Source organism: Buteo buteo, chromosome 2 (genome assembly GCF_964188355.1).
Source record: "Buteo buteo chromosome 2, bButBut1.hap1.1, whole genome shotgun sequence".
Taxonomy (NCBI): domain Eukaryota; kingdom Metazoa; phylum Chordata; class Aves; order Accipitriformes; family Accipitridae; genus Buteo; species Buteo buteo.
The window spans coordinates 12255977-12280973 of record NC_134172.1 but is presented as its reverse complement, the minus strand read 5'-3'; the positions used below and the strand labels follow the sequence as shown (position 1 = coordinate 12280973).

Sequence of the window (24997 nt, the reverse complement as noted above, 5' to 3'; positions counted from 1 at the left end):
GAGCAGGAGCATTTGACATCCCTTGCTTAGTCTGAGCCTGAGAGCCTGCAGCTCTCCCAGTGCAGACCTCCTCACCCACCACCAGCAGCTCCTTCAACACCAGTCCTGAGGGACCAGACCAGGGCTATCTCCTGCTGGCCACTTGAAGGTCCTAGACTATTCAGTTGTCACAACCCAGGCAGCTGAGCAGAAGGTGCAAAAAAGCCCCTGGGGCTGGAGATGCGCCCTGCCCAAGGCTTTGGGTCAAAGAGCAGGGGCTCTTCAGAAGCAAAGTCACAAGGACTGCAAGGTCCCCAACCTGGTGGCAGGGGCCCCAGGGCACATGGGGGTGTGGGAAGTGGGGATTATGAGTGGCAGCAAAGATGAAGACATCTGGCTAAAGAACTCACTGAAAAATTAAGCTGGGGATCTGGGAGAAACAAAACTGTCCATGAGTTGTCTCCAGTGTGTTCAGAAAACAAGGTCTTTGCTAAACAAAAACATTACATGAAAGAATATATCAAATCCATATAATCTGTATTCTCATCCTGCAAATGCGCTCAAGCAAGATATCGACCAACTACTCTGGCTAAAGAGGCAGTAATATCTTCTTCCCTTATATGTGTGAAATTGTCACATCAGGGTTTTTTTTCAGATGAACTCCCAGAAAGCATTATAAAAAATCTGGAGTTACCTCACCTATGCTGAATCAACATCACAGCTCAGAGAGAGGTGAAAACTTGGAAAAACTGTGAATCAAATCCTTTCCTGCAATACAAACTCTGTTGGGTTTTTTTCCAGAGGAATTACCTATAAGAAACCCAAGGACAGAATTTAACTCCAATGAGAAGAAATCTTTCTTACCAATAACCAAAAAAGTGACAAAGCATCAGGACATTTAACAAACTGTCTGTGCACATAAGGTTGGGGAAAATGAAGAAATTACTTGAAACCTTCCCCTGGGCAGAATTTCATCTGAATAAACTATTTCAAGAGTGCATGACACTAAGTTTTCTCTATTACAGACAGTTACACCAATTAAATGGGTGTAACCATTCTTATTTTGGATTAAGGGTACTTTTACTTCATCTTAGTTTTAATTTGTTCCTAACTGATATAACTCAAGTTTAATTTGAAATAAAAGTGTTTTAGATAGTTTTTAACTAAAACTGCTTAGAAAGAGTCTGTAACTCCCACGTGACCTGAAGACCTCACATCAAAATACAGTGTTCATATACAGACTTGCACCAAAAATATCCAAAGGCTTGAATTTCAGCCCGTCTAGTTATTTCCCTTCTCATTATCACCCAGACAAACCTGTGGTTGTGTACTCAGTTACTGTCAGTGGTTCGGCACCACATACATCTGATAATGTTGCAAGTCAAGGCAAGAGTCCTCCTGAAGTGATGCAGGAGAGTTTTTTAAAGGTCAGTAAATAGATCAGTTAAACATCAGACCAAGAAACAGTAGAAACACCAAGAAAAGAGAATGAAGCAAGATCAAAGCATGTGACTGAAAGATTACCCGATCTTGGGATGCAGGGCTGCCCTGCTTGGAGAATCATAGAATCATTTAGCTTGGAAAAGACCTTTAAGATCATCAAGTCCAACTGTTAACCTAACACTGCCAAGTCTACCACTAAATCATGTCCCTAAGCACCACATCTACACGACATTTAAATACCTCCAGGGATGGTGACTCCACCACTTCCCTGGGCAGCCTGTCCCAATGCTTGACAACCCTTTCGGTGAAGAAATGTTTCCTAATATCCAAACTAAACCTCCCCTGGCACAACTTGAGGCCAGGTCCTCTCGTCCTGTCTCCAGCCACCTGACAGAAGAGACCAGCACCCACCTCACTACAACCCCCTTCAGGTAGTTGTAGAGAGCGATGAGGTCTCCCCTCAGCCTCCTTTTCTCCAGACTAAACAGCCCCAGCTCCCTCAGCTGCTCCTCATCAGACTTGTGCTCCAGACCCTTCACCAGCTTGGTTGCCCTTCTCTGGACACGCTCCAGCACCTCCATGTCTTTCCTGTAGTGAGGGGCCCAAAACTGAACACAGCACCCAAGGTGCGGCCTCACCAGTGCCCAGTACAGGGGGACAATCACCTCCCTGCTCCTGCTGGCCACACTATTTCTGATACAGGCCAGGATGCCGTTGGCCTTCTTGGCCACCTGGGCACACTGCTGGCTCATATCCAGCCGGCTGTCAGCCAGCACCCCCAGGTCTTTCTCTGCCGGGCAGCTTTCCAGCCACTCTTCCCCAAGCCTGTAGCGCTGCGTGGGGTTGTTGTGACCCAAGTGCAGGACCCGGCACTTGGCCTTGTTGAACCTCATACAGTTGGCCTCAGCCCATCGATCCAGCCTGTCCAGATCCCTCTGTAGAGCCTTCCTACCCTCCAGCAGATCAACCCTCCCTCCCAACTTGGTGTCATCTGCAAACTTACTGAGGGTGCACTCCATACCCTTCTCCAGATCATTGATAAAGATATTAAACAGAACTGGCTCCAACACTGAGCCCTGGGGAACACCACTTGTGACCAGCCGCCAAATGGATTTAACTCTGTTCACCACAACTCTTTGGGCCTGGCCATCCAGCCAGTTTTTTACCCAGCAAAGCATACGCCCATCCAAGGCATGAGCAGCCAGTTTCTCTAGGAGAATGCCATGGTAAATGGTGTCAAAGGCTTTACTGAAGTCTAGGTAGACAACATCCACAGCCTTGCCCTCATCCACTAAATGGGTCACCTTGTCATGGAAGGAGATCAGGTTAGTCAAGCAGGACCTGCCTTTCATAAACCCATGCTGACTGGGCCTGATCTCCTGGTTGTCCTGTACGTGCCATGTGATGACACTCAGGATGATCTTCTCTGTAACATTCCCCGGCACCAAGGTCAGGCTGGCAGGCCTGTAGTTCCCTGGATCCTCCTTCTGGCCCTTCTTGTAGATGGGCGTCACGTTTGCTAACCTCCAGTCAGCTGGGACCTCCCCAGTTAGCCAGGACTGCTGATAAATGATTGGAAGTGGCTTGGTGAGCACTTCTGCCAGCTCCCTCAGTACCCTTGGTGGATCCCATCTGGCCCCATAGACTTGTGTGTGTCTCAGTGGTGTAGCAGGTCGCTAACCATTTCCCCTTGGGTTATGGGGGCTTCATTCTGCTCCCCTTCCCCATCTTCCAGCTCAGGGGGCTGGGTACCCAGAGAACAATTGGTCTTACTCTTAAAGACTGAGGCAAAGAAGGTATTAAGTACCTCAGCCTTTTCCTCATCCTTTGCCACTATGTTTCACCCTGCATTCAATAAAGGATGGAGATTCTCCTTAGCCCTCCTTTTGTTGCTAATGTATTTATAGAAATTTTTTATTATCTTTTACAGCAGTAGCCAGATTAAGTTCTAGGTGGGCTTTGGCCCTTCTAATTTTCTCCCTGCATAACCTCACAACATCCTTGTAGTACTCCTGAGTTGCCTGCCTCTTCTTCCAAAAGGTCATAAACTCTCCTTTGTTTCCTGAGTTCCAGCCAAAAATGCTAATACTAGAATAGTAAGCTCTCCTGCTTTTTCTGGAAGGCAAGGTTTAAAGCCCAGAAAGTGAAATGCTGTCCCTCTTAATTATGGTGAAAGGACATTTTTGTAAAATCTTGAGGACATTCTTCTTAAAAACAGAAGGAAATACTGGAGGCATTTTAATGCATAGAATTGTCTTAGTTATTAAGTAATACTGCTTTCTTCTATTGCTAAGCAAATGTTTATCATTAGATTAACATGGCATCTGTGGCATTCATGGCATTTCCTAGAGAAATGCACAAGTACAATTAAATAACTGATCCTCGCAACACCTGATGAGGTAAGTAAATATTGTCCTGTTTCTACACAGCTAGATGTTACCCCATTCTCTGGATGATGATGACCCAGAGAAATTAAGTGATTTCACTGTCAGCTCCAATGCCCCTGGAAGACAACAGAACTTAGATAGGTGCCTGTACTTAAAAGCATAAAGAAGATGAAGAAAAAAGTCATTTTAAACTTGGGAGCTGAAGTTCCCAGCTGTCAATCCTGACCTGAATTTCCCGGACTATTTAAAACACAAATGTAAAAGCTTGTCACTGGAAGTTAAACAGTACAGGGATGATTAATCTGAGCCGCTGACATGGGGTTGCAGGCCAGCGATGTTGTGTTTGTGGCGTTTCAGTCTTTTCTGGTAAGAATAGCTCGCAGGGCCAGAGAGAAGAGGGGGCAGGAAGCACTGTCTACTGTTATTAAAATGGTCCACTGATCTCACGCCTTTAAGGAGGCTTGGACAAATAAATAGTCAAACATTAACGTTTTTTGCTTAGAAAGGAAAGAAAAATGTCCACACACAATGAAAAGCTGTAATGCGGTGAGCCATCCTCTGTCTGCGGCTCTGACTGGTGCTGCCCAGCTGTTTGGTACCTCTCCGCTGCCAGACGCGACTGCTCACAGCAGTGCTCACTGTTGGGTTTATTTGTCCACACGTCAGGGAAACCAAGCAACGGTTTCTCATTTGAAGGGTACACTTTAATTCATTAATTTGCTGCACAAGTGAGGCAAAGACTAAATCAATGACTTAAGCATTTGCAGAAAGCACACAGAAATCGAAAAAACTGCTGGTTAATCTCCTTTCCAGCACTGAATTCAACTTCCATGTGATTATTTAACAAAAAAAATGACACAAATTCACAAATAAGAAGTTCCTCTTCTGTGCTGCCCTGAGGTAGTGCTAAATCACACACCTTAAATAAAGATTGGGGATGTGCTTCATATTGGAGTCTTTGCCTGCAAAACCATGGTAGTATACTGCCCTGGGTTTTGCACTCATAAACCAAGTAAGGAAATGACATGCAAAGAAGAAAACTTCTGGGCCGTTTCATTAATGGATATGTAAACAGCAAAGGCTTGCCACTTAAGCTCTGGCAGGATTCTTTTGTAAAGGATCAGTGAGAATAGTTTTTGCAGGGTAGGTTTTAAAAGATGGCAGCAAGCTGTCAGGAAAAGTATTTCTACAGAGAAGCTTTAGTACAGTTCTCTGCTAATTTTCTCATGGACTCAGCAAGACCTAAAGGACTTCAGCCCATAGAGAAGTTGATACTGCAAACTTGAATACAGCAATATGCTAGAAGACATCCTTCAAAGCCTCATGGTAACATTGGAAGGAAGAAATGGCTCCTTCTGAGACAAAAATAAGGATGGGAGTTTGAGAACAGGATCAAATTAGAAGATTTTCTGAAAAAAACTACCAGCTTCCCTATGGAAGGAGCTCAGAGGTGAAGAGCCTGGCCAGAATGAGGCAAGGATCTCGGGACAACTAGGAGGAATATCGTGAGTGTTGACTTTCCAGAGGACATCCCTGAGTCTGCACAGCGTTTGCTGAAGGCTGACCAAAATGTGTATTTGCTTTTTGGAACAAGTATCTAGAACCTGTTGAGCCAGCACCAGGTGCACAGACTAAAAAGTGATGAAGAGCTAAGACTGAGTCTAAGTATTATTTACTTGTATTTAGCTGAGTTAAATTCTTACATGGATTGTGACGGTGAAAGTGAGGATGACACCAGTATTTTCTCAAAAGTCAAGTTACTGCCTGAGAAAAGAAAGAGCTTTCTAGCTTCCAGGAAGGTAGAAGAAATTACTTTATGCAGTTAAATAGTGAAATCAGTAATTGTCATACGTTTACTGCCATTTGTGCAAAATTGCTAATGGTAGATGTCAGATGTAAGATACTATGCAATTGGAGCAGATTGTAAAGATAATTCTAACACCGCTTCTCAGAACAAAATTCAAGCTTTTTTTTTTGGTTGCTAAGTAAGAAAAAAATGAAAATGTAAAGATGGTGCCATAGACATTGTGAAAGCGTTTCAGAATAATTCCACTATTGTTCAGATGGGTCATTGGGATGCAGCAGCAAGGAACTATATTTGCTTCCAGGAGTCGCTGATAATTCAACTTCTACACCTTGGGGGCATAAATGCTCCAAGTCTTACTGGTAGTAAACTAGCCCCCACATCAGCTGAGAAAACAATTATGAGAAGATGGAGAAGAGTATTTTTTCTGTAACCACTGATACTTCAAGTCACAGAGTTATTCAAATGTTTTGGATATATATCTGTTACTCTGCATTAACAAAAAGTAACATATCATCTCCTTGATTATCTTCAAGAAAGCATGAAACTCTGCTAGGACTGTCTCAAACCATCAAAAACATTCAAAGTGGAATGTTTTGAATTTTTACAATGCATCATCATTGCAGATGGTAACCTTAATCCTAATTTTGGGTGACAACAATCAAGCTGAAATGGATTTAACTACCTCAGTGCAAACTGAACAAAATGCTCAATGGTTAAAATATCCTTGTTTGTAATAAAAAAATTTTAGTAATTTTTCCTCATTTCCCAAATAATTTCACATTTATAAAGGATATTTCATGTTGTCTGCTGTGAATCCATGAAAATATTAAGGCATGTCCAATGAGGAGTTTATCCCCGTTGTAGTAGAAAGTATCTTAAGATGTTTTCCAGGTATTAAAAGTTATTTTTTGTACATTAATTGAGCATTCACCTGTTGCGATTTTAATGTTCTTTAGGAAAGGTGAAGATGGACATCAAAGAGACGCATATTAAGTGACAGAATATTACTTATATTTCTTTTACAATGTGCCAATGGTTTTGTATGATAGCATCTCAAAGCAACAATCTGATTTTTTGTTGCTAAAATTATGATATAATGCATTAACTGGAGGCAAGCTATTAAAAATTCTTAGTTCCTTTTCCATACATGTATGTTTTATTTAAAAAAAAAAATTAGAAAAAGAAAAATGGAAAAGAATTTACTCCAGGGAATTTAATCCAGGAAATTTGCTCTCAAATACTCAATTTCACATTTTAATTTCAGTAGATTGAAATTTTTGCTAAATCTAGTTTAAGAAATTTTGTTAAAGAAAAACTGCTGACTTTTCTGAAAACTGTAAGCATCACTGAATTTTCAAGCCTCGATGAAAGAGTGGACAACTATTATTCCTGTAAGATGCATGGTGCAGTGAGAGACTGGCTGTGCATGTGCATGTATTGGGATCTTGTAGTAGAATATTGGGACATTTCCTATCTTCTGATGCCAGTTCCCTCAATTTCTCTGAACTTGTGAAATGTGTTATCAATTCCTACCTCAAATGGAGCAGTGGAGAGGATCCTTTTTTTTCTGTAAACAGGCTTTGCCAGACTGCAGGAGCCTAACAAACACTTCTTATGTGAGACTAACTTTCAAACCAGATAATTTAAACTGTGCCAATGAAGGCTTTTTATTAGATTTTTGCTTTTAATAAAAAGAAAGATGTATGAAAATTATGAAAATGCGCAAAATACCATTGTAAAAAAATACTTTTAAATTGACAGTAATCAAATTGTTCCTCTAAGAACAATGGAAATGCAAAGTGGAGAGAGAAATATCTAATACATTAAGGGAAATTATATTTCCCAAGGTTTCCATTTCCTTCCTTTTCCTGTGCAGTACCTCACTTCTAGCCAAGAAAGTTCCCTTTTATGCATCTTAGCTCAAATCCAGTTTCATCAGCATGAGAACTAATATGCCAAACTATGTGCAGAAGGAGCTCAGGCATGAATTCATGTTCCCTGCTGCCAGCTGTGCTACAAGGCCAGTAATCTCTGGCACAGGGACAGGTGGAGAAAGGAACTTCTCAATTCCCCCACTACCAGAACTCATCTGCAACGATGTTAAGGAAGAAAATGACTGAAGGTCATAGTTCCTCTCAGCTGTCCAGGATTTGCTCACACACTTTTCTGTACACCTAGGTAGATCAGTCTACCTACACTATTCATTTGGCTTCCCTCGGATTCACTTTCATAAACCATAGTGAATTAAGAGAGGGACATCTATATTATTTTAAAGTATTAAGGCAGAGAAACAAATGCCAAGATATGCAGCGATTTACATCTGTCACATACCCATGGTAATTAAAGGGATCTAAGGTGTCTAAACAGCTTGGAGAAATGGAAATTGGTGCTTGCCCGGGTAGTACAAGAGAGAATGAAAATCATACGTGAGAAGTGCTGAGTGGCCTCCTTTCCCTTCTTCCCTTCCACCCTTCCCCTCCCTTCCCTTCCCTTCCTTTCCCCAGAAGAGGAATTAGAAGATGAGATTGGCTTTAATTTTTAAGTGTTAAAAGAAATTAGAACCCAACTTGGAAATAATTATAGAACCATTTGCATGCCTTTTGGAGGTAACTTGATTAATGCATCTAATCAATTATTTTTTGCTATTTGCAGTATGGCAGCAGGTAGCCATCCAGCCACTTTGTGGTAGATACTGTAAAAGAATAATACATTTCACGGCCTGTGTATGAGTCACAAGCAGACAGATGCAAACAGAGGGAGTGGGAGTGGAGAGGTGAAGGGGAAAAAATAAATTGAGTTCAACAGGAAAAATAAAAAGCAGTACATCTTTGCATAAGCAATGCCAGACAAGCATGTTCATCCCATCCCACAGTAGGATTACTTCCTACAGCATATTCATGATTGCTTTGTCTGCTCTGGTTTTAATGTTTCAAATTATGGGGATTCCACCATTTCCTTTGAGAGCCTCTTCTGCAGTCTAGTGCTGCTCATCCCTTGGAAGCTTTCCCTGATACATGTTTCCACTCCCTTTCTTATTTCCATCCAATTATTCAAAGTTGTATCCTCTTCTCCCCACTTTTTTCCCCTCTTCAACTTCCACAGTGCTTCCACCTTCCAAATATTTGTGGGCAGCTATCTGGGCCATCCTTTGCTGTTGCTTAGCAAGCTGAGCAAGCACGGTTGTAATCTTTCCCTATAACTCAGTCCCTCCAGGCAGCTGATTATTTTTGTTGTTTTTCTGCGAATGCCTCCTGCTTTTGACTTTTTTTTTTGCTACATTGGCCAAATCCTGACGCCTCATTTCCACAGACAGAAGAGAAGCTAACCTGTTTGTTCACAAACACGGTCCTCTTGCTTTTACTACGGTGTCCAGAAGACACACACATCATTTTAGGTGCTTTAGGTCAAGGTAATAGTGTCTACCCAGGAGCTGTTTCTTTTTTCTAAATGTCTTTAGTGCCTTGCCTCCTTCCTAAAGTTATGATGCTGGGAATGTCTTCTAGTATAGACCTGGCTTCGGGCTAAATCTCTGCAAAATTGGATACATCTTTTGCTGTGAGAGAGCTAGGAAAGAGAATTTTTATCTAGTCAAGGTCAATTCTATGTAGTCCTTCAGAGGTTTCACTCAGCTACCGACACCATATGGTGATTTGTATGGAGCACAGTCTCCAGTAGGATTTGACCACTACAATAAGCATTGTTAAGTAAAAACACACTTTTCTCCTTTCTTCCCTGAAGATACACATGTTCAAATGGGTCACTGCATGTAAACAATCCAAATCATTTTAATGAAAGCATTTGTGTACAAAGTCACTCATAAGCTGCGTTGACTAGGGCCGCTGTTGGAAAGGCATCACTGACTAATTTCTTCTCTTGAAAGCAGATGAAACTGTAGGCCATGCAACTATCGCCATGCCGTATGTCTTGATAGAAAAGCATTCTACAAATCCTGACCGTGCTAATTAATCACTGCATCCAAAATACAAATAGTATCCCGCTTTTCTTGGAGTCAGGAATGTATCTACCCCTCATTCCAGAAGATGATTTGGACACAGCCTCTTATCTATAAATCTGAAAGGATCCAGCTAGGTCAAATCTCCTGACTTGCTTTTTTTGGTTGGAATTTCAGCATTTCATCAAAATCATTGTGCAAATTTATATGCTTGAGATTTCATTCCTGGAGCCTGGGCCCTGATCCTTTGCACAAGTAAGAAATCTCTCCTCTTGAGATCAGCCCCAGGGGAACAAATGGGCTTTCCAAGGGAGGCTGCCATGGCCCCGCGCACATCCCCAAGCTAGGGCTTGGCTGATGGAGCCCCAGGTCAAGGTTCCCACAGCACTTGCCCCTGTCTGCACCCACCCCCAGGTGGTGGGATGGCCCTGCCTGCCCGGGGGCCCCTGCAGCCCCCCAAACTACTTCCACGAGAGCCACCATCTAGCACATCGCCCTGGCAGAGAATTTGCCGAATATCAGTCACTTCCATTTCTGCTGGGTAAGTTCCAACCCCAAGTGACTTCTCTTCCTCTAAATGCACCTGATGCCTGAAATGTGGGGCTTGTTGTGGAAGCACCAAGAAAATTTCAGGCAGAATGATGTGAATGTTAGAATATTTCTCTTTAGGTCCCTTTATGTAACATCACAAAAGGAAAAATTTGGAAAGTGAGGTGAACACCACCAGTACAGATTCTGTAATGATCAGATAACGAGTAAAATAATCAGCTCCTATCAGGACTGGGGAAGTAAAGGTGCAACCTGGAGATAGCATTAGCAAAGGAAACTGGATCACTGCAAAGCCTTCCCTTGGCTGCCTCCATTGTACTTGAAAAAGCTACTCCTGCAGAAGGCTGATACTTTCAGCCTATTTCATCCCACATAACACAACAAACAAACAATCCTCGGCTTCTCAGGTAGGAACCCTGGAACATAGTTGGATTTAATTGCTTTTCATTGTTTAGGTCTTGATGTAACGAACAAGAAAGACCTGGATAATTTTTTAAATGTCTGTATTTGAAACATGCAGCACTCAACAAAAGGTAAAAATCTTACCCCTGTGTAGCACAGCGCTGGGGGAGAGGCGTCTGTATAGCCCTAAATGGCATGCGTGTTGCCATGCTGCTAAAAGTAATGGCCCTGCTAAAGAGAGGCTAACCAGATGGCTCTCATCTTGCAGTGTATTAAAGAGTAGCCCGGGAGTGGTTACTAGAAGTCAACATATATGACAATAGAACAAATAGCAGCACCATAAAATTAAGGCACTTTTTGTGTTCAAGCCTTGTTTACGGCAGGCAACCTCGTCAAAGTATCCCAACCAGTTCTGCCACTGGTCTGGCTGAAGGGATGCTGGCATCGGCCATGATCTGGGTGTAAACAGCTCTCCTGCGTCTGGGGCTGGTAAAACCAGCAAAAACAGGAGAAACCACCAGCCCTACACATGCTGCAGGAGTTGCTCCAGTGTTGATGCCAGTTCAGCACAGCTGGTAATATGATGTAATTTGTTTTTGTTCCACAATGTATTAAAAAATTACATTGTTTAGTATAGTTGCAGCCTAAGCTTTATCTTTTGAAGAAACTCCTACATCCTTGCTTTTCTTCCACTGACTGAAACACTAAGCCAGTAAGCCAAGGTTGGCCTGGGGATGATTACGCCTTTTCTTTCTGCTAGTGTTGTGTCCCACTAAGACCTGTTCTACCATTGGGACTCCCAAGGATTTTTGAAACGATAGGTGCTGTGGTATCTTGCTCTTTCCTTCTTGTGAGAGATTCAAAGAAAACCCAACCAAAACCCAACCCAAACAAAAAAAGGAAGAAAATATGTACAGGGAGAAAAAGACAGAAAGGAAGATGTTCCTTGTGAAATATATCTGTTGATCTGAAAGGGAGTCTTATTAAATGTTTTCAAAACAGTTCCCTCTTATGTTGGATTGGTGTAATGAGGAGTGCTGGCGGGTCAGCCCCTTTTACCACATTCTCCAGATACGGGCTCAGTGTCGGCTGGTACACGCTGGTGCCGAGCACGGGCACACCACAGTGTCAACTCTGTTCTTTTTTATTATATTAAGATCACGCTACTCTGTCACGGAAACGCGCACCCAGGGTTTAGCGATATACGTACCGGCATTGCCACGGCTTGTCTGGAACAGAAGAGAATCATTTAGGCTGGAAAAGACCCTTAAGGTCACCGAGCCCAACTGTTAACCTAACACTGCCAAGCCCGCCAGAAGTTGGTGGAATGCAGGGAATACAGGTGAAAAGAGGGGTATGCTGGCAGCTGTTCAGCAGGTGGGTAAGGCGAGCGGGGCGCAGGGCCGCAGTTCGCCTTTCTGGTGTCCAATTCCGGCCCGCCTCAAGCACCTCGCTCCCTCCTGCGCTTCCTCGGTACGACGGGGACCTGAAGACCTACTTCCAGGCGGGGCTCTCGGGACGAATACGCGGCAAGGCACCCGCCTCGCCCTCAAGCCACGGTACACGTGCGAAGCGCTGGGACGAGGCCGTTCCGGAGGCCGGAGCCGGGGAAGCCCGGGGCGCCACCCCGGGGCAACGCCGCCTCAGGGCGCCGGACGGCGGGGCGGGGCGGGGCGGGGCGGGGCGGTCCCGCTGCGCGGCCGCGGAGCGGTCCCGCTGCGCGCCGCCGGCGCTGGGGCGCCCCCTGGGGGCCGGCGGCGGGGGCGCGGGGCGGCGCGGTCACGTGGATGTGACAGCGGCGCTGTGCCTGGCCAGCAGCAGTCGCGGCAGCGGCACCGCAGCGCCAGGCGCCGCCGCCAGCCCGAGCCGGGCAGGGAGGAGCGGGCCGGGGCCGGGGCCGGGGCGAGGCGAGGCGAGGCGAGGCGAGGCGAGAGCCGCCGCCGCCGCCGCGGTGCCGGGCGGCGGGGGGTGGGGGGTGGGCCGGGCCGGGCGCGGCGGGGAGCCGATGCGGAGCGATCGCGGGCGGGCGGCGGCGGCGGCGGGAGCAGCAGCAGCAGCAGCAGCAGCCATAGCCATGGCGGGGCCCCGCTGAAGGAGGCGGCGAAGGAGGAGGAGGAGAGGGGAGGAGAGGAGAGGAGAAACCTCCGCATTCCCTCCCTCCGCGCCCCGTCCCCCCGCGCGGACCGCCCGCCCGCCCGCCCGCCCGCCTCCCCCCCGCTGCATGCCCGGCTGAGACCGCGGGGAGGACTCAGCCAGCCGCCGCGGCCCCGCCGCCTTCCCTCTCCCCGTTCAGCCGCGGACAAAGGGGGGAGAGCGGGGCAGCCAGAGGAGGGGAGAGCCCGTCCCCCTGCCGCGCGAGCATGGCGGACCGCAGCCTGGAGAGCGTGTCCCTGCCCCTGGAGGTGAGGGCCCGGCTGGCCGAGCTGGAGCTGGAGCTCTCCGAAGGTAAAGGGGCGGCGGGGCGGGCCCGGCCCTCGCGCGGGCGGCGGTTGGGGCGGGCGGCGGTTGGCGCGGGCGCGCGGCAGCGGAGCGGCGCGGCGCGGCAGACCCCGGCCCGCTCCCTAACCCCCCCCCCCCCCCCTTTTCCCCTCCACGCACACTCCGCCCTGCGGCCCTGCTGCCCGCCGGGCTGCCGCGGGGCTCGCCCCGGCCCCCGCCGGCTCTCCTGGCGGACCTCCCCCCCCCCGCCCCGCTCCCGCCGGCGGAGGATACCGGCGCGGGTGTTTTGTTCTACCTGTGAATTCCCCCTCCGCCCGCTCTCCGCCGCGGCGCTGGCGGGGGCGGGAGAGGGGCTCCGGCAGCAGGGCCGGCCGTCCCCAAGCCTCGCAGGCTGTGGTGCGGGAGGTGGAAAAATGCGTACGGCTGGCTCGGGGGGGGGTTCCTGCCCTGCCACGAAAATGCAGCTTCACGGAAATGTGCCGTGTACCTGCGTGCACAGCCTCCCCTCTGACCGTATCGAGGGGCTCGCCGCGGAGTCCGCGCAAATGCCTGTGTGTGTCGGTTGCAACAAAATACCCCCTGATAAGGTCGTTTTGGACAATACGAGTTAGGTCGCTTAGAGGAAACGATTTTTTTTTTTTTTAATTGCGGGATTTTTTTTTTTTTTTTTAATACGTATAATTGAAATCTTGTGGTGATTTTCTTGGCGCGGTTGATCCTGATGCTCCGCCGGTTCCCGGGTTGGGAAGGCTGTCATGCAGCCCGCATAGTGCCGTTGCCGTGGCTGGGAGGATGAGCCGGAGCCCCAGCCCGCCCTCCTCTCCTCTCCTCAGCCTGGCTCCAGCTCCCCGTTTCCATGCGTGTCAGTCAGCTCCGGCTAAGGAAGGAGAGGCAGGCGGCGATTAGTGCCTGTCAGGATCCCTCGCTGATGGGGATTGAGCGCCCAGAGTGCCATCAGTCTTGGAGACGATTTTAGTGTATCAGATGTAATCTGTTCCTCCCAGAGGAAGAGAGTGGGGAGTATTTATACACATACACTGATGCTAGGGTTGGCTCTTTCCTGAAATGAAAAACTGCTATTAGCTGCCCCCCTTTTTTTTAACGGAAAACCCCAAATATCAGGGGTTCATTCACCACCGAGAGGCTACAGCGCTTAACAGAGGGGGCAAATGACCCAGCGTGGCCCAAATTGGTTATTGGAAGTCGTCGATATATTGAGCTGTCTGTCTGTCTTTCTGTCTTTTTGTAACGGTTTGTAAGGGCTCCAAGCCAGAAAGTAAAATGCGCTCGAGCCAGTTTCATCAGCAGGGAGGAGCTGATGTTGACATTGTATTTTCCTTTTAATGCTTTGAGGGTGAAGAGGAGAATGAGCTGCTGGGATTGCTTGTGGCTCTCATTTCGGTGCCTCCCCCTCCCCGAGGGTGCCCTGAAAACCTGAAATAAGAGGAATTATATACAATATTGCCTTTCTGTGATGCACTGCCCGTCGATTGGCCCTTATCTGTGGTAGTGAGGGTGGGAGGAAGGACTGTTTATATCACGGTATACGTAATGTTCTCGCTTCATGCAGAAAATGCTTCTTGGTGTGTATCACATCTTTGTCTACACACCAATGAGATACTAATTAAAACAGCTGTTAGTAAATGCTTGCAGAAGACCAAAATCAAACTGGCATAGACCTTCAATAAGAAATATGCTAATTCAGTGTACTGAAGTTGTAATACAGTTTTACGGTGCAGTTTCTGTTGCTGTAAGCATAATCCAAGAAGGCTCTGAGGAAGTGGGACGTGGTTTGCAATTGGACATCTGTATTCTGCACTGCTTTAGCTTCCCTGCAGCTAGAGCTGGAATGAATTTAGCCCACTGACAGAATCTTTCCTTCTGTGCCACTGATGTTACACCCAGCAGACGGGATAGCTTGTGTTTTCTGACTGTGGCAGCCTAAAAGAAAGTCAGTGGGAATTGGGAGGTGGGTGGAGAAAGGGTCAGCGTCCCGGTTTCAGTGTCTTCCCCCAAGCTGCTCTTGATGTGCTCTTCAAGTACGTGACAGTGCTCAGTGCCTGAGAAAATGAAATCATTCACTGCTTAAAGCACCCGTGTTGCGAGTCCTGGCCTGTTCCCAAAACTAATCCCTACAGATAGTGGGATCAGTAATTTGTACAGTTTTGTGCTGTAGAGGACTGGTCGTAGTCTGGCCATGCTAACTCAGAGTTAAATGGTTTTCAAGGCAACTTTGTACATCTTCATGCCCTGAATGTGCAGCACCTTGCCTTGTGTGCTTAACTTGACAGTAACGAGCCAGTCTGCTGGCTTCAGCTGAGTACATTCACTGAGATACACACTCATATACATAAAAGTTCACAAGACGGAGGTTTTAACACGTGTGTGTTAGGGTGTCTCTGCTGCCTTCGTGAAGCAGGAAACTGTTGAAGGCAATAGACAGGCAACTGCATGCTTAAACCCATGTTTGGGTCTCATTGATAACATTGGGAGCTGAGTGACTGCCATGAATTGTGCCCCTTTTTAAAGTGCTTTCCTGAGTCAGACTTGCTAGGAAAATATTTTTCAAATGCTGGATGCCTGAATCCGTTTGCTGTATTGTTTGTGAGCATGAGTTTTTCAGTTCTGGTGCCGCTGAATGCTGTGGGTCTCACAGCTGCTGCTCGTACCCAAGCAACCCGGTTCTCTGGAGCCAAAACCTGTTATGGACAGTGCAGCTTTAGGAACGGCTTCTGAAAGAAAGCTGCTGCTTTGTGGAAAAGAGAGGAGCACTGGCAGGATTATTGCAAGATTGTTTCTTGGGAGTGAGCTAAACCTGTCTCCTTCCTAGCTCTTGGAAGTGTCTTGTGCGATAGCGTGGGTCCTACCCACGCAATGCATCTCAAAACCTAACATAAAATAGCTGGTGTCCGTGAGACCAGACCGCTAGTTACTGTGTCACTAGCACAGCGGGCACTGTGCAGATGTTGTAATTACGGTCTTCACTGGTAGTCATACATTTAAATTTGGCCGTGGTATTTTCCCCCCTCCTTGTAGCTGAATTCTGAGTTCCTTTTTCAGCTGTGCACTAGGCATGGCCTCACTTGGGGCAGGGATGCAGGCAGGAGAGCCTCAGGACGCGGCTGCTGCCCGGCACGTAGCACGTGCTTTTTAGATGGTGGGGCAAAGTGCCTTTTTTTGGTGAGCATTTAGGCAGTTCTGCACTGCTTGTTGGTTGAGAGGGAGGAGCAGTTTGTCAGGAAGCTGTTTACTTGGTATTCTGCTAAGATCGTCTCTGTGGCAATCCTAACCCGTTGGTTATTGTGGGCAAGCCACATGCCTTCTACCTCCCCTTTGTTGTGGTCTGAACGGGCTTTTTTGTTTTAAACATAGCTATTTAAAAGGTACTATGGGTGCAAATTAGAATAACCATTCTAGTTTTCGTTACTTTCATTATTATGATTTAGAAGGTGAAGATCAGTTAGAATCAGAAATGCTTACCAGTGTCCTCCGTGCCTGCATGCAGGTAGCCTGCCCCACGCAAGGAGTGGAGGTAGCCTAGCACTCTGATGAGAGCTGAGAATGACTTTCATGTTGATATATTGGCATGTAATGTTACGTTCAGCTTAAGGCATCAATAGCATACTTCTTGATGGTGTTTTCACTTCATTTTGGGAGGGGGAAATTGCTTCTGGGTTTCTCAAAACATAGGAGCGCAGCAGCAGTTTAAATTTTATGAATACTAGATGTTGTGGAATCATCCTTATCCCACCAGATACTCTGAAAACATTTGTTTTGCTGTGTCTGAGTGAATGTGCCTGATGCTGGCATGTTACATACGTGTTCTTTGACACTGTAGTAGTTTCCACTGAGCGTACTAAAGCTTGCTTTGCTCAAAACTATAGCCCTCCTAGGCTGATGCAATCAACGTGTCACTCTGCAGTAGTTGTTCTTTAGGGCTGCTTAGAATTTTACGAGGCTTTAGTTTTCTAACGATGTATAAAATTGTACTGGGTGGAAATAGATGAATCATCTTGTTTTTTAGAATAGCTTGGGGGTTGTTAACTGAAGAACTGATTTAATAAAACCAAGAGTCCTGAAATGTGCTGTCTTATTAAAAAAAAAGTGATTCTACAACCCCTCCATTCTTAAAAACACTTAAGAATTTAAAACAACAACAAAAAGCAGCCCCCCCCCCCAATAGTTTTCTCATTTTCCCCTCAATTTAAGGATATACAAGGTTATATTGCCCTTCCAATTACTTCCTGAACCAAAATTAATTGGGAAAAGATGCTCTACAGTTCTTCCAGTATTTTATCCAAGTGTCAGATAACATAGCAGAAACCCTTAAAGAACCACAGACGCCACATGGAAAATGTGAAAACCATCCTGTTCAGAAACTATTCTCCCTATATTCCATACTATACTTCCAGTCCTCTTCCATTTTAAACATATGAGGCATAGCAGGTTTTTTTTTCTTTTTTTGAAAGTCTGAACTTTTCTCCAAAGAGCACTTTCAAGAAAGTGTCAGTAGATCTTTAGTGAGTGTTTACTTATTTCCAAAGGCACTGGATGTGCACTCAGCTAATTAATTTGGTCCTTGGCTTTTATTGTATCAACTGGCTCGATTATATTTGGTAATATTATTTGGGTTGATTGGGTCATTGTCTGGCCAGTTTTATTATTTTATTGGGTATAAGTTCTGTCTTTTATTGCCTGCATGTAGTCACTGAGTTGGGGCCAGAGAACTGTAGTTAGCTTTTCTAGTTAATATTTCTCCATAACATTTGCCAGCTGACTCTTCACCTGTGGAGAGGTTTCAAAGTGTGAAAATTTCAATAACTAGCACACCTCTGTGATTTGGGACACAAATCATCCTTTTAATTCACTCCTTGAGAGATAGTGCTCTGCTTAGCAAGTGGGTATCACCTGCACAATGACAAAGTGTTAATACTTTCTGAGTTTAGGTGAGAAATGAACTAAGAAATTCAATACTCACATTTGCTTCTTGTTGTTTTTTGAGCTGTTAGGGTGCAGTTGGCTTATGTTTTCAGTTCTTTTTCTGGCAAAGAGAGGACTAATTTACTCAAAATACATAAAGCTGAAATTTTCATGTAAGTTACGTGCAAGATCTAAGGCTTTAAGAAAAGATACCAACTACCATGGGAATAATGATAAAATCAAGAGCTCTGGCAACAAAACCTTTTCTTTCTTTGTAAGATGAAGCTCCTCTCATCAGCTGTTCTGTTTCTTGGAAGGTGCTCAAGTTGGAGAGGGACTGTAACTTGATTATTTTAAAAACAGGTTAAATTCACTCATGAGTTAATAACCATTTGCATTTTAAGGCACTGGAATTTGAAGTTGGTTTTTTTTTGTTTAATTATCTACCTACTTCACTTTACTGTGCTATTTGGACTGAAGGGCTTTTTTAATGGGTGGTGTTGTGTCGAAAGGATTCTCTGTCACTTATTCAGTAGAAGTACATTGTAATGCCTTGTAAAATAGACTATGCAAATCTCCAGGATGTTCCCAGAACAGCTGTCCCGAAGGCATGCTGTAAATATACCTTTATTGCCAGCTGATGTTCAGCAGCATTGATGCCCAAGGGTTACACTTAATAGATCATTCAGATGATCTTTACTGTATTACACAACAGACATACTCGAAAAACTTTTCCCAGGGATGTGTGAAAATTGCCAGTGGGGTGTCAGTTTTATAGGCAAAACAGGCAGTAAGCAACGTATTTATAACGAGAACATGCATTGTAAGGAGTTGCCCTTTGCAGCTTCAGGGTATGTCTGCGTGATTCTGCTGCACAGTGTAGGGAGCAGAAGCCAGCACTGTTTCCCCTTGCCAAACCAACAGTGCGATGTATACCTATGGTTGTGAGTCAACGTGCTGCTTTTCTCTAGAAGGGTATTGACCTGCCTTTGTTACTCCATTGTAAGGGGAATGCTGTCATTTTGATTTGAATAGTCTTTATTCTAGCAAACCAAATATCCTTTGGTATCGAAGGAGTTCAGATTTAGCACACCTCTTCCCTTTGTGTTTAATTTTTCTCAGGGAAAAATATTTTCATGCTGTATAAAAGACAGATATAATAAACTAATTTTTGATGGAGGATTTGGATTGGGAGCAGCAGAAAGATCAATGTTTCTCTGAAGGGACATCAATAGACTCCTTTAGGTTTTCATAGCTCAGAATGGATGTTTGTGGTGTGGTACAGTGAATCCTAAATGTACCATAGCTCTTCTATACTTAAAAATGCATTGACTGCATTTTAATTTTTTAAGAGGCTATTTGTATAACGCGTCAAGCAGGACATATAATTTTTTAAAAATAACTGCTTTAATTCCCCGGCAACTGTCAGACAAGATGACTCACTGCAGTATAAGAATTCACCACAGCACATCACAGATTTGACACAAACTCTTAATCCGTGTAAAATTATGCATGTATATTCCCCTACCTTCCCAGTGGGTGAGCTTCATTTTTGCCAAACTCCTGATGATCCCATTCTGCGTTCTCTCCTCCCCCGCCTCCTTTTTTCTCCCTTTCTTCTTGAGAACCTCCTTGCAGTCAGTAGCCCCAGCCGCGGGGTATGGATGCAGCAGTCTTTTCCTGGCTTGTTAAGAGCCTTTCCTGATCATTAATAATGGCCCCTGATTCTCTCCATGACTGTGGTAGTGTGGGGGGCATTTCCAAAGCATGATTGCTCTCTGCAGGGTTATTTCTGATCTTTCCTTTTATTACTAGGGTAAACATACACTAAAAAACTGAAACTGGTTTCATTTAACTCCACGTGGTGGAATGCATCAGGGAATTGCTCATTTTAGGCCTGTATAAATCAATCAAGTTTTTTTGCAGTAATCTTAGCTAGGGCTTCTAATTGCTAGCCAGTATTATTTATTGCTAGGATTAAGTATAACTTTAAAAGATGTATAAAACATATTGGGGACATCATGATCTTCTGCAATAAAAAAAGCAAATATAGGAATAGGAACACTCCAAGCAATTCAGCTTGAGACACATGCTGGGAAGGCCATGGCCACGGCTTTGGCTGGAGCCTCTGGCTGCAGAAGAGGGAGCTTCTGCCCTGAAGCCTCGTGGAGTCCTACCAGAGCAGCCTGTGCATGGCTCTCGAGGGATGAAGGAAGGCATGTCATGGTGCTTCTTGTAGTCCCTTCTCTGAGAACAGAGTTGATTGCTGGTTCTTGGCAGTTTGATAGGCATAACCTGCAGTGCTTAGAGCAGCATTAGGTGCCAGGGTGTGGATAATTGTTGCATATTTTACAGCAGAAGTTAACATTGAAAAGTATATGATGTTTGGTCTCAATGACCTGTTTTTAAGAGTATCCTATTAAATGGGTACATGACTAGAGAAAGAAAGAATTCTTACAAAGTATCTTGATAACTTGGAAGTAACTTGATAACTATGGCTTTTTGAAGGGGCTATTTGATTTCCAAAGACTGCACTGAACCATTTATAGGCCGTTTGAGGTGGTGTTTGCTTTTACGTGTACGGCTGGGTCTGCAGAATGGTGGCCATTGAGGGGAAGGAGGGATTCTTCAAATGTTGTCTGCTTATATGGAAGTAAAAATGGATGTTAGGATCTGTGTTTGGTCCTATTTGTCTCTGGATCCAGAAACCATACCTCCACACTAACCATGACATCTGCAATTTCTTCATTTGAATCTTGGCTTGATCTGTATGTAAGATTAAAATATCAAAAAAAAGATCTTGTAAGTCTGGTCTGGTAGGAGCTGTGTAGAAGCCAGGAAAATGTTTCTTAACAAACTCTGTGACAAATACAGAAGTGTAAGTAATGGAGCCTGCTTTTTCGCTGGTGGGCTGGTGGTTGAAAGTCTGCCTAGACTAGCAAAAGTTCAGAGACTTTTGGTTGGCTTAGAGATCCAAACGAAGTGTGCTGACACTCTTTTTCCTAGTGTGTGGATGTCCATGTGTCCATAAACAGCCTCACAAAATAAAGAGACCCTAGCAACAATCTCTTCACAGAAAGCAGGCCTGGACTATCCACTCTGTGTGGCCCCTCCAGATGGAGCTATGCAGTATTAGCAGAATGATTAGAGGGCTGTTGCATCTATTACGATTTAATGAGAAAATAGACCAATTGGTGTTTGGGGTTCTAGTATCTCATTATGGAACAGTTCTGAAATAGTACATAAAGTTTCTTTCTGAAATCCATATACTCTATAACTACAGCCTCATAGAGCTACATGCCTTGAGGTCATAGAAAATAATGAAACTTCATCTTTTTTTCATTTGAGGGGATACCCTTAGTCATATTAACTCATATATTTCATTGTTATAATTGCAAGGAGAATGAGCAAAATCTAGAATTTTACATGCCACGCCTCTCCTATCCTTGTTGAAAGAGATGTATTTCAAATAATGGGATAATATTTTTGGTAAATGCCTGAAAAAATAAAAAGATGGCATTGTGGTGACATGCGAACAGTTCAACTTTGAGAAAGAATCTTAAAATGGAAATTGTGTTTCAAATGCTAGACTTCTTTGGCAGATGCCTGAGGATGAACAAACAACAGTTATCTAGTGAAACAGCAAAATGCAGAAACATCCCTTTTCTTTCCTGAATGATGACAATGGCAAACCCCTCTGCTGAATTCACTGGAAGAGCCCAGTTTCATTTGCCAAATTTTTTAGTCTAAATAAGGTGAATACATTGTTTAGAAGATGGTGTAAGTTTTTCTAAGTGTTGTGAAGTGAGGGGTTAACTTTTTCCAGGAAAAAATGAAAAAACTACTGTTGGACTGTGGAGCAATTCTTACTTCTGAGAGGGAAAATAACAGATTGGCGATACTTTTAAATAGCTCTACTTTTAATCGGCTCTACTTTTTATCAGCTACGTGTTGTAATGGAGAAGGTTGGTTTGCTGTGTTGAGCAACAATGAGACTATCAGGAATTAAATTTAATGATTTTTTTTTTATGATGATGAAAAAAGTCTTACATTTTATGTTTATGAATTTTACACTACTAAAGCATTTGACACATTCCAGTCACAAGGTTTTATCTGCGTCTCTCACAAACTCTGACCTTAGTCCTACGAGTATCCATACCACAGGCTTGGGAGAATTTGACAAAACAGTTCAGAAGAGATCTTGAAGGGTGACCAAGAGTAGAGACATGAACGTTGGGGATTAAAGCAGTCCTAATAAACATTGTTAACCAGGAGAAAGAAGGGGAGTTTATTTTGATTATTTGACAAACCTTGTGTGGGGGAGGAGGAATACTTTCTCATAGTGCGATATTAGTGCAACGTTAGCAGTCAAAAACGTGAGAAAATCCAACTCCTAGGAAGGGAGGTTAGACAAATTCATATTGGAGATAAGACAGAAAATACTAATAAGGCTAGATAAACACTGAAACACTTGCATAGAAAAGAAGACTCAACAGCTTTCTGAAAAAACCTACCCACTGGTAGACTTAAGAGAAGTCTCCTTTCTAAGGAATACCGAATGTAAGAAGTTCGTGTATGTAGATAGATAACATAAACCACTGAATCCACCCTTGACTGGAAATACACCAGTTTTAAGTGCGATAAGTACTTTTGTAGTGGCATTTTATAAATGTTTTAGTCCAGTGTTATGATAGATATTTTCTGGTAACTTCAAAAAACACTGCAACAGTTGAGAATTTCAGGTTTAGTATGTTTTCAGTAGTTTACTAGTGATGACTTGACATTTACTTGCAGTAGTAATTTGTTTTAAATCAATATTGAACACTGTAAGGATGTGCATACATTACAGTTTGAGAGGATATCAAGTGTAGCCGCTCTTGATAATACTTGCTTAAATACTGTATATTTACGTGTAGCTCAGGGGACTTCTGTATAAGCATGAAGTGGCAGAACAATAACATTTTTAAAAGCTCCCTTAAAATTTGTTATATGTAGCTTGATCATTGGCTTTTACATAAAGGTAGTGTCCTTTTTAATCATTTGGATAAAGAATAAGAAAGCACGCATTTCCTCTGAAGATTAATCCTTCCTACATCCTATTCCCTGATACTTCAGGGAAGTGAGGTCTATACTCAACAATGAAATGAGTTGTAGTAAGACAGTTAGTGTATTATTTTCCTGCTTTAGTTGTGTATTTCCTTTTAAAGATATATATCATGGTGTACATTTTTAGTTAATAGATCTGTGAATATTGTTTCTTCCATTCCCCTTTAGTATTTCTTGAATTTTTTATTATTATTTGTAATTCCATATGTGATTTTAATAAGCCTTGAATCCATGCTTTTCCAGCATACTAAGTTGCAGCTAATGAGAAGCCCATTTCTACTTTGAAGGTGAACGCAGTTCTCATGGGAAGGTTTCATCAGGATGGCTGCTCTTTGCTCTGATGTCTTTGCTTTTGCCTCACTGGCCAGTCGTGGTAACTTGGGTTTGCTTGCTGCACCGTGGTGATAGGTAAAGCGTATAGGAGCAGTGAAAATGTCTCTGTGCCTTTGTGATGCCATTGGAAGGTCCATGAAAACTGTTTTGTTTATTGGGAGTTTCACAAAGCTGGTATCTTTGACCTCCAGAGGCAACCACTTCTGGAATGAACAGTAAAATGTAGAGAGAACATATTCCTTTGTCTGCAGTGGGAGAAGTAAGATACTTCCTTTTGCTTAGCCCAGACACTGTTGTTGTTCTTGAGCACAGTGATGCCTCGGCTGGTATTGTCTGCTGATGGTACTTCTGAGGAAGATGAGGGCTCCTGGCAAGTCCAGTATTTCTTCTTTAGCTTTGAAGGTCAGCCTCCTATCTGTTTTTTGTTCCACAAAGGATGCTGTGCAGCCAAGTGAGGTGACTGGGGTCACCTTGTGAGAAAGTGAAGAAGCAGTGTGTGGGATGCCTTGAGCCAGAAATAGGCACAGTGATGTTAAATTTCATCTTTGACTGCTGGACTTTTTAGAGACATGTGGTAACTTCTGGTAACCTAGTCCTTAAGAGTTTTCCCTCCATAGTATACTTTTAGAACAACAAGTATAAGAAGCCTGGGCTCGCTCTTGTCAGTGCCAGTTTCTCTGTCCTTCTGGGAGGAATCTAGGCTGGTTCATGCACCAGCTCTTTGTACTATTCAAGAAATATGCTGGGTTCTTCTCTGTCGCGAAGGTCATGCAAAGACCACAGCACCTCTGAAGCTTAAGGATTTTCAGTCTGAAGTCCTCTTGTTGTATAATGCTGTTTGTCATTCCTAGGTGGTGGTCTGGCGTTGGCTGACCTGCAAAATGCTTTTCGGTGTATTTTGACAGGAAAATATCACCTGCAGTGTTAGGTCTGTTATACATCATTCAAAATGTCAAATTGCATATGTATGTTGCTACAGGTGCACTTCGGCTGTTAATGATTGTAATTGGTTACTTTTGGTAAATAATAAATGTAGTTTCAGATCTAACTTCCTTTATGAGCCATTCTGCTTCAGGATATACTAGAAATAACTCCAGCCTCATCTGCCGACTTTCTCCTCTGTACTTTTTTAGGGCTGAGGCAAATTGAGTATCTAGGACTACGTTAGACTGAAATTGGGAAGAAAGAAGCCAACTCTTTTTTTAGAGTTGGCTTTTTTAACATGAACAACTTCATGATCTAAATTTTACACAGTCTTTTTACTTCTGTCGTAAAGCTGCTCTAACTCAGACACCCGAAGAAGACTCTCCTGACTTCTCTGTAGATACAAGTTGTTTTGCTAGTGGGGGCCTTGTGGAAAGTAATAGTTTGAAAATGGTAGCTGATAAATGCTACCTAAATGTCTTATTTAAGTAATAATAAAACATGTTATTTATGCTGCTTCATGAAAAATTGCTCACATGGGTATGTCAGGGTTAAGAGAGGGAATAAAGCATCTAAGTAACCCTATCATTCTGAAATACTGTGGCATCTGTTTTTCTCCAGGCTTCTTTTGAAAATACTGTATGACTGTTGTTGTGGACTGCGTCACCTCCCTCATCAGGTTCTGCATTCCACCCCTGGGCCCAGCAAGGACAAAAAAAAGCAGCCACACCTCCCGGAGCTGGGCACCTATGAGTG

General features: G+C 44.1%; 1 protein-coding gene across 6 annotated transcripts in view; it reads left to right on the top strand.

Annotated features, from left to right (window-relative positions):
- The first annotated feature begins 12436 nt into the window (after positions 1–12436).
- Positions 12437–24997, top strand: part of DIP2C (disco interacting protein 2 homolog C) — a 336977-nt gene continuing 324416 nt past the window's right edge. For 3 of the 6 annotated variants that reach the window (XM_075045682.1, XM_075045643.1, XM_075045635.1), the window contains exon 1: positions 12437–12964. In XM_075045682.1, the coding sequence (XP_074901783.1) occupies positions 12880–12964 (85 nt within the window). In that variant the 5' untranslated portion in view covers positions 12437–12879. The remainder of the gene's footprint in view (positions 12965–24997) is intronic. The other 3 variants (XM_075045673.1, XM_075045662.1, XM_075045652.1) reach the window with 2 other exon arrangements.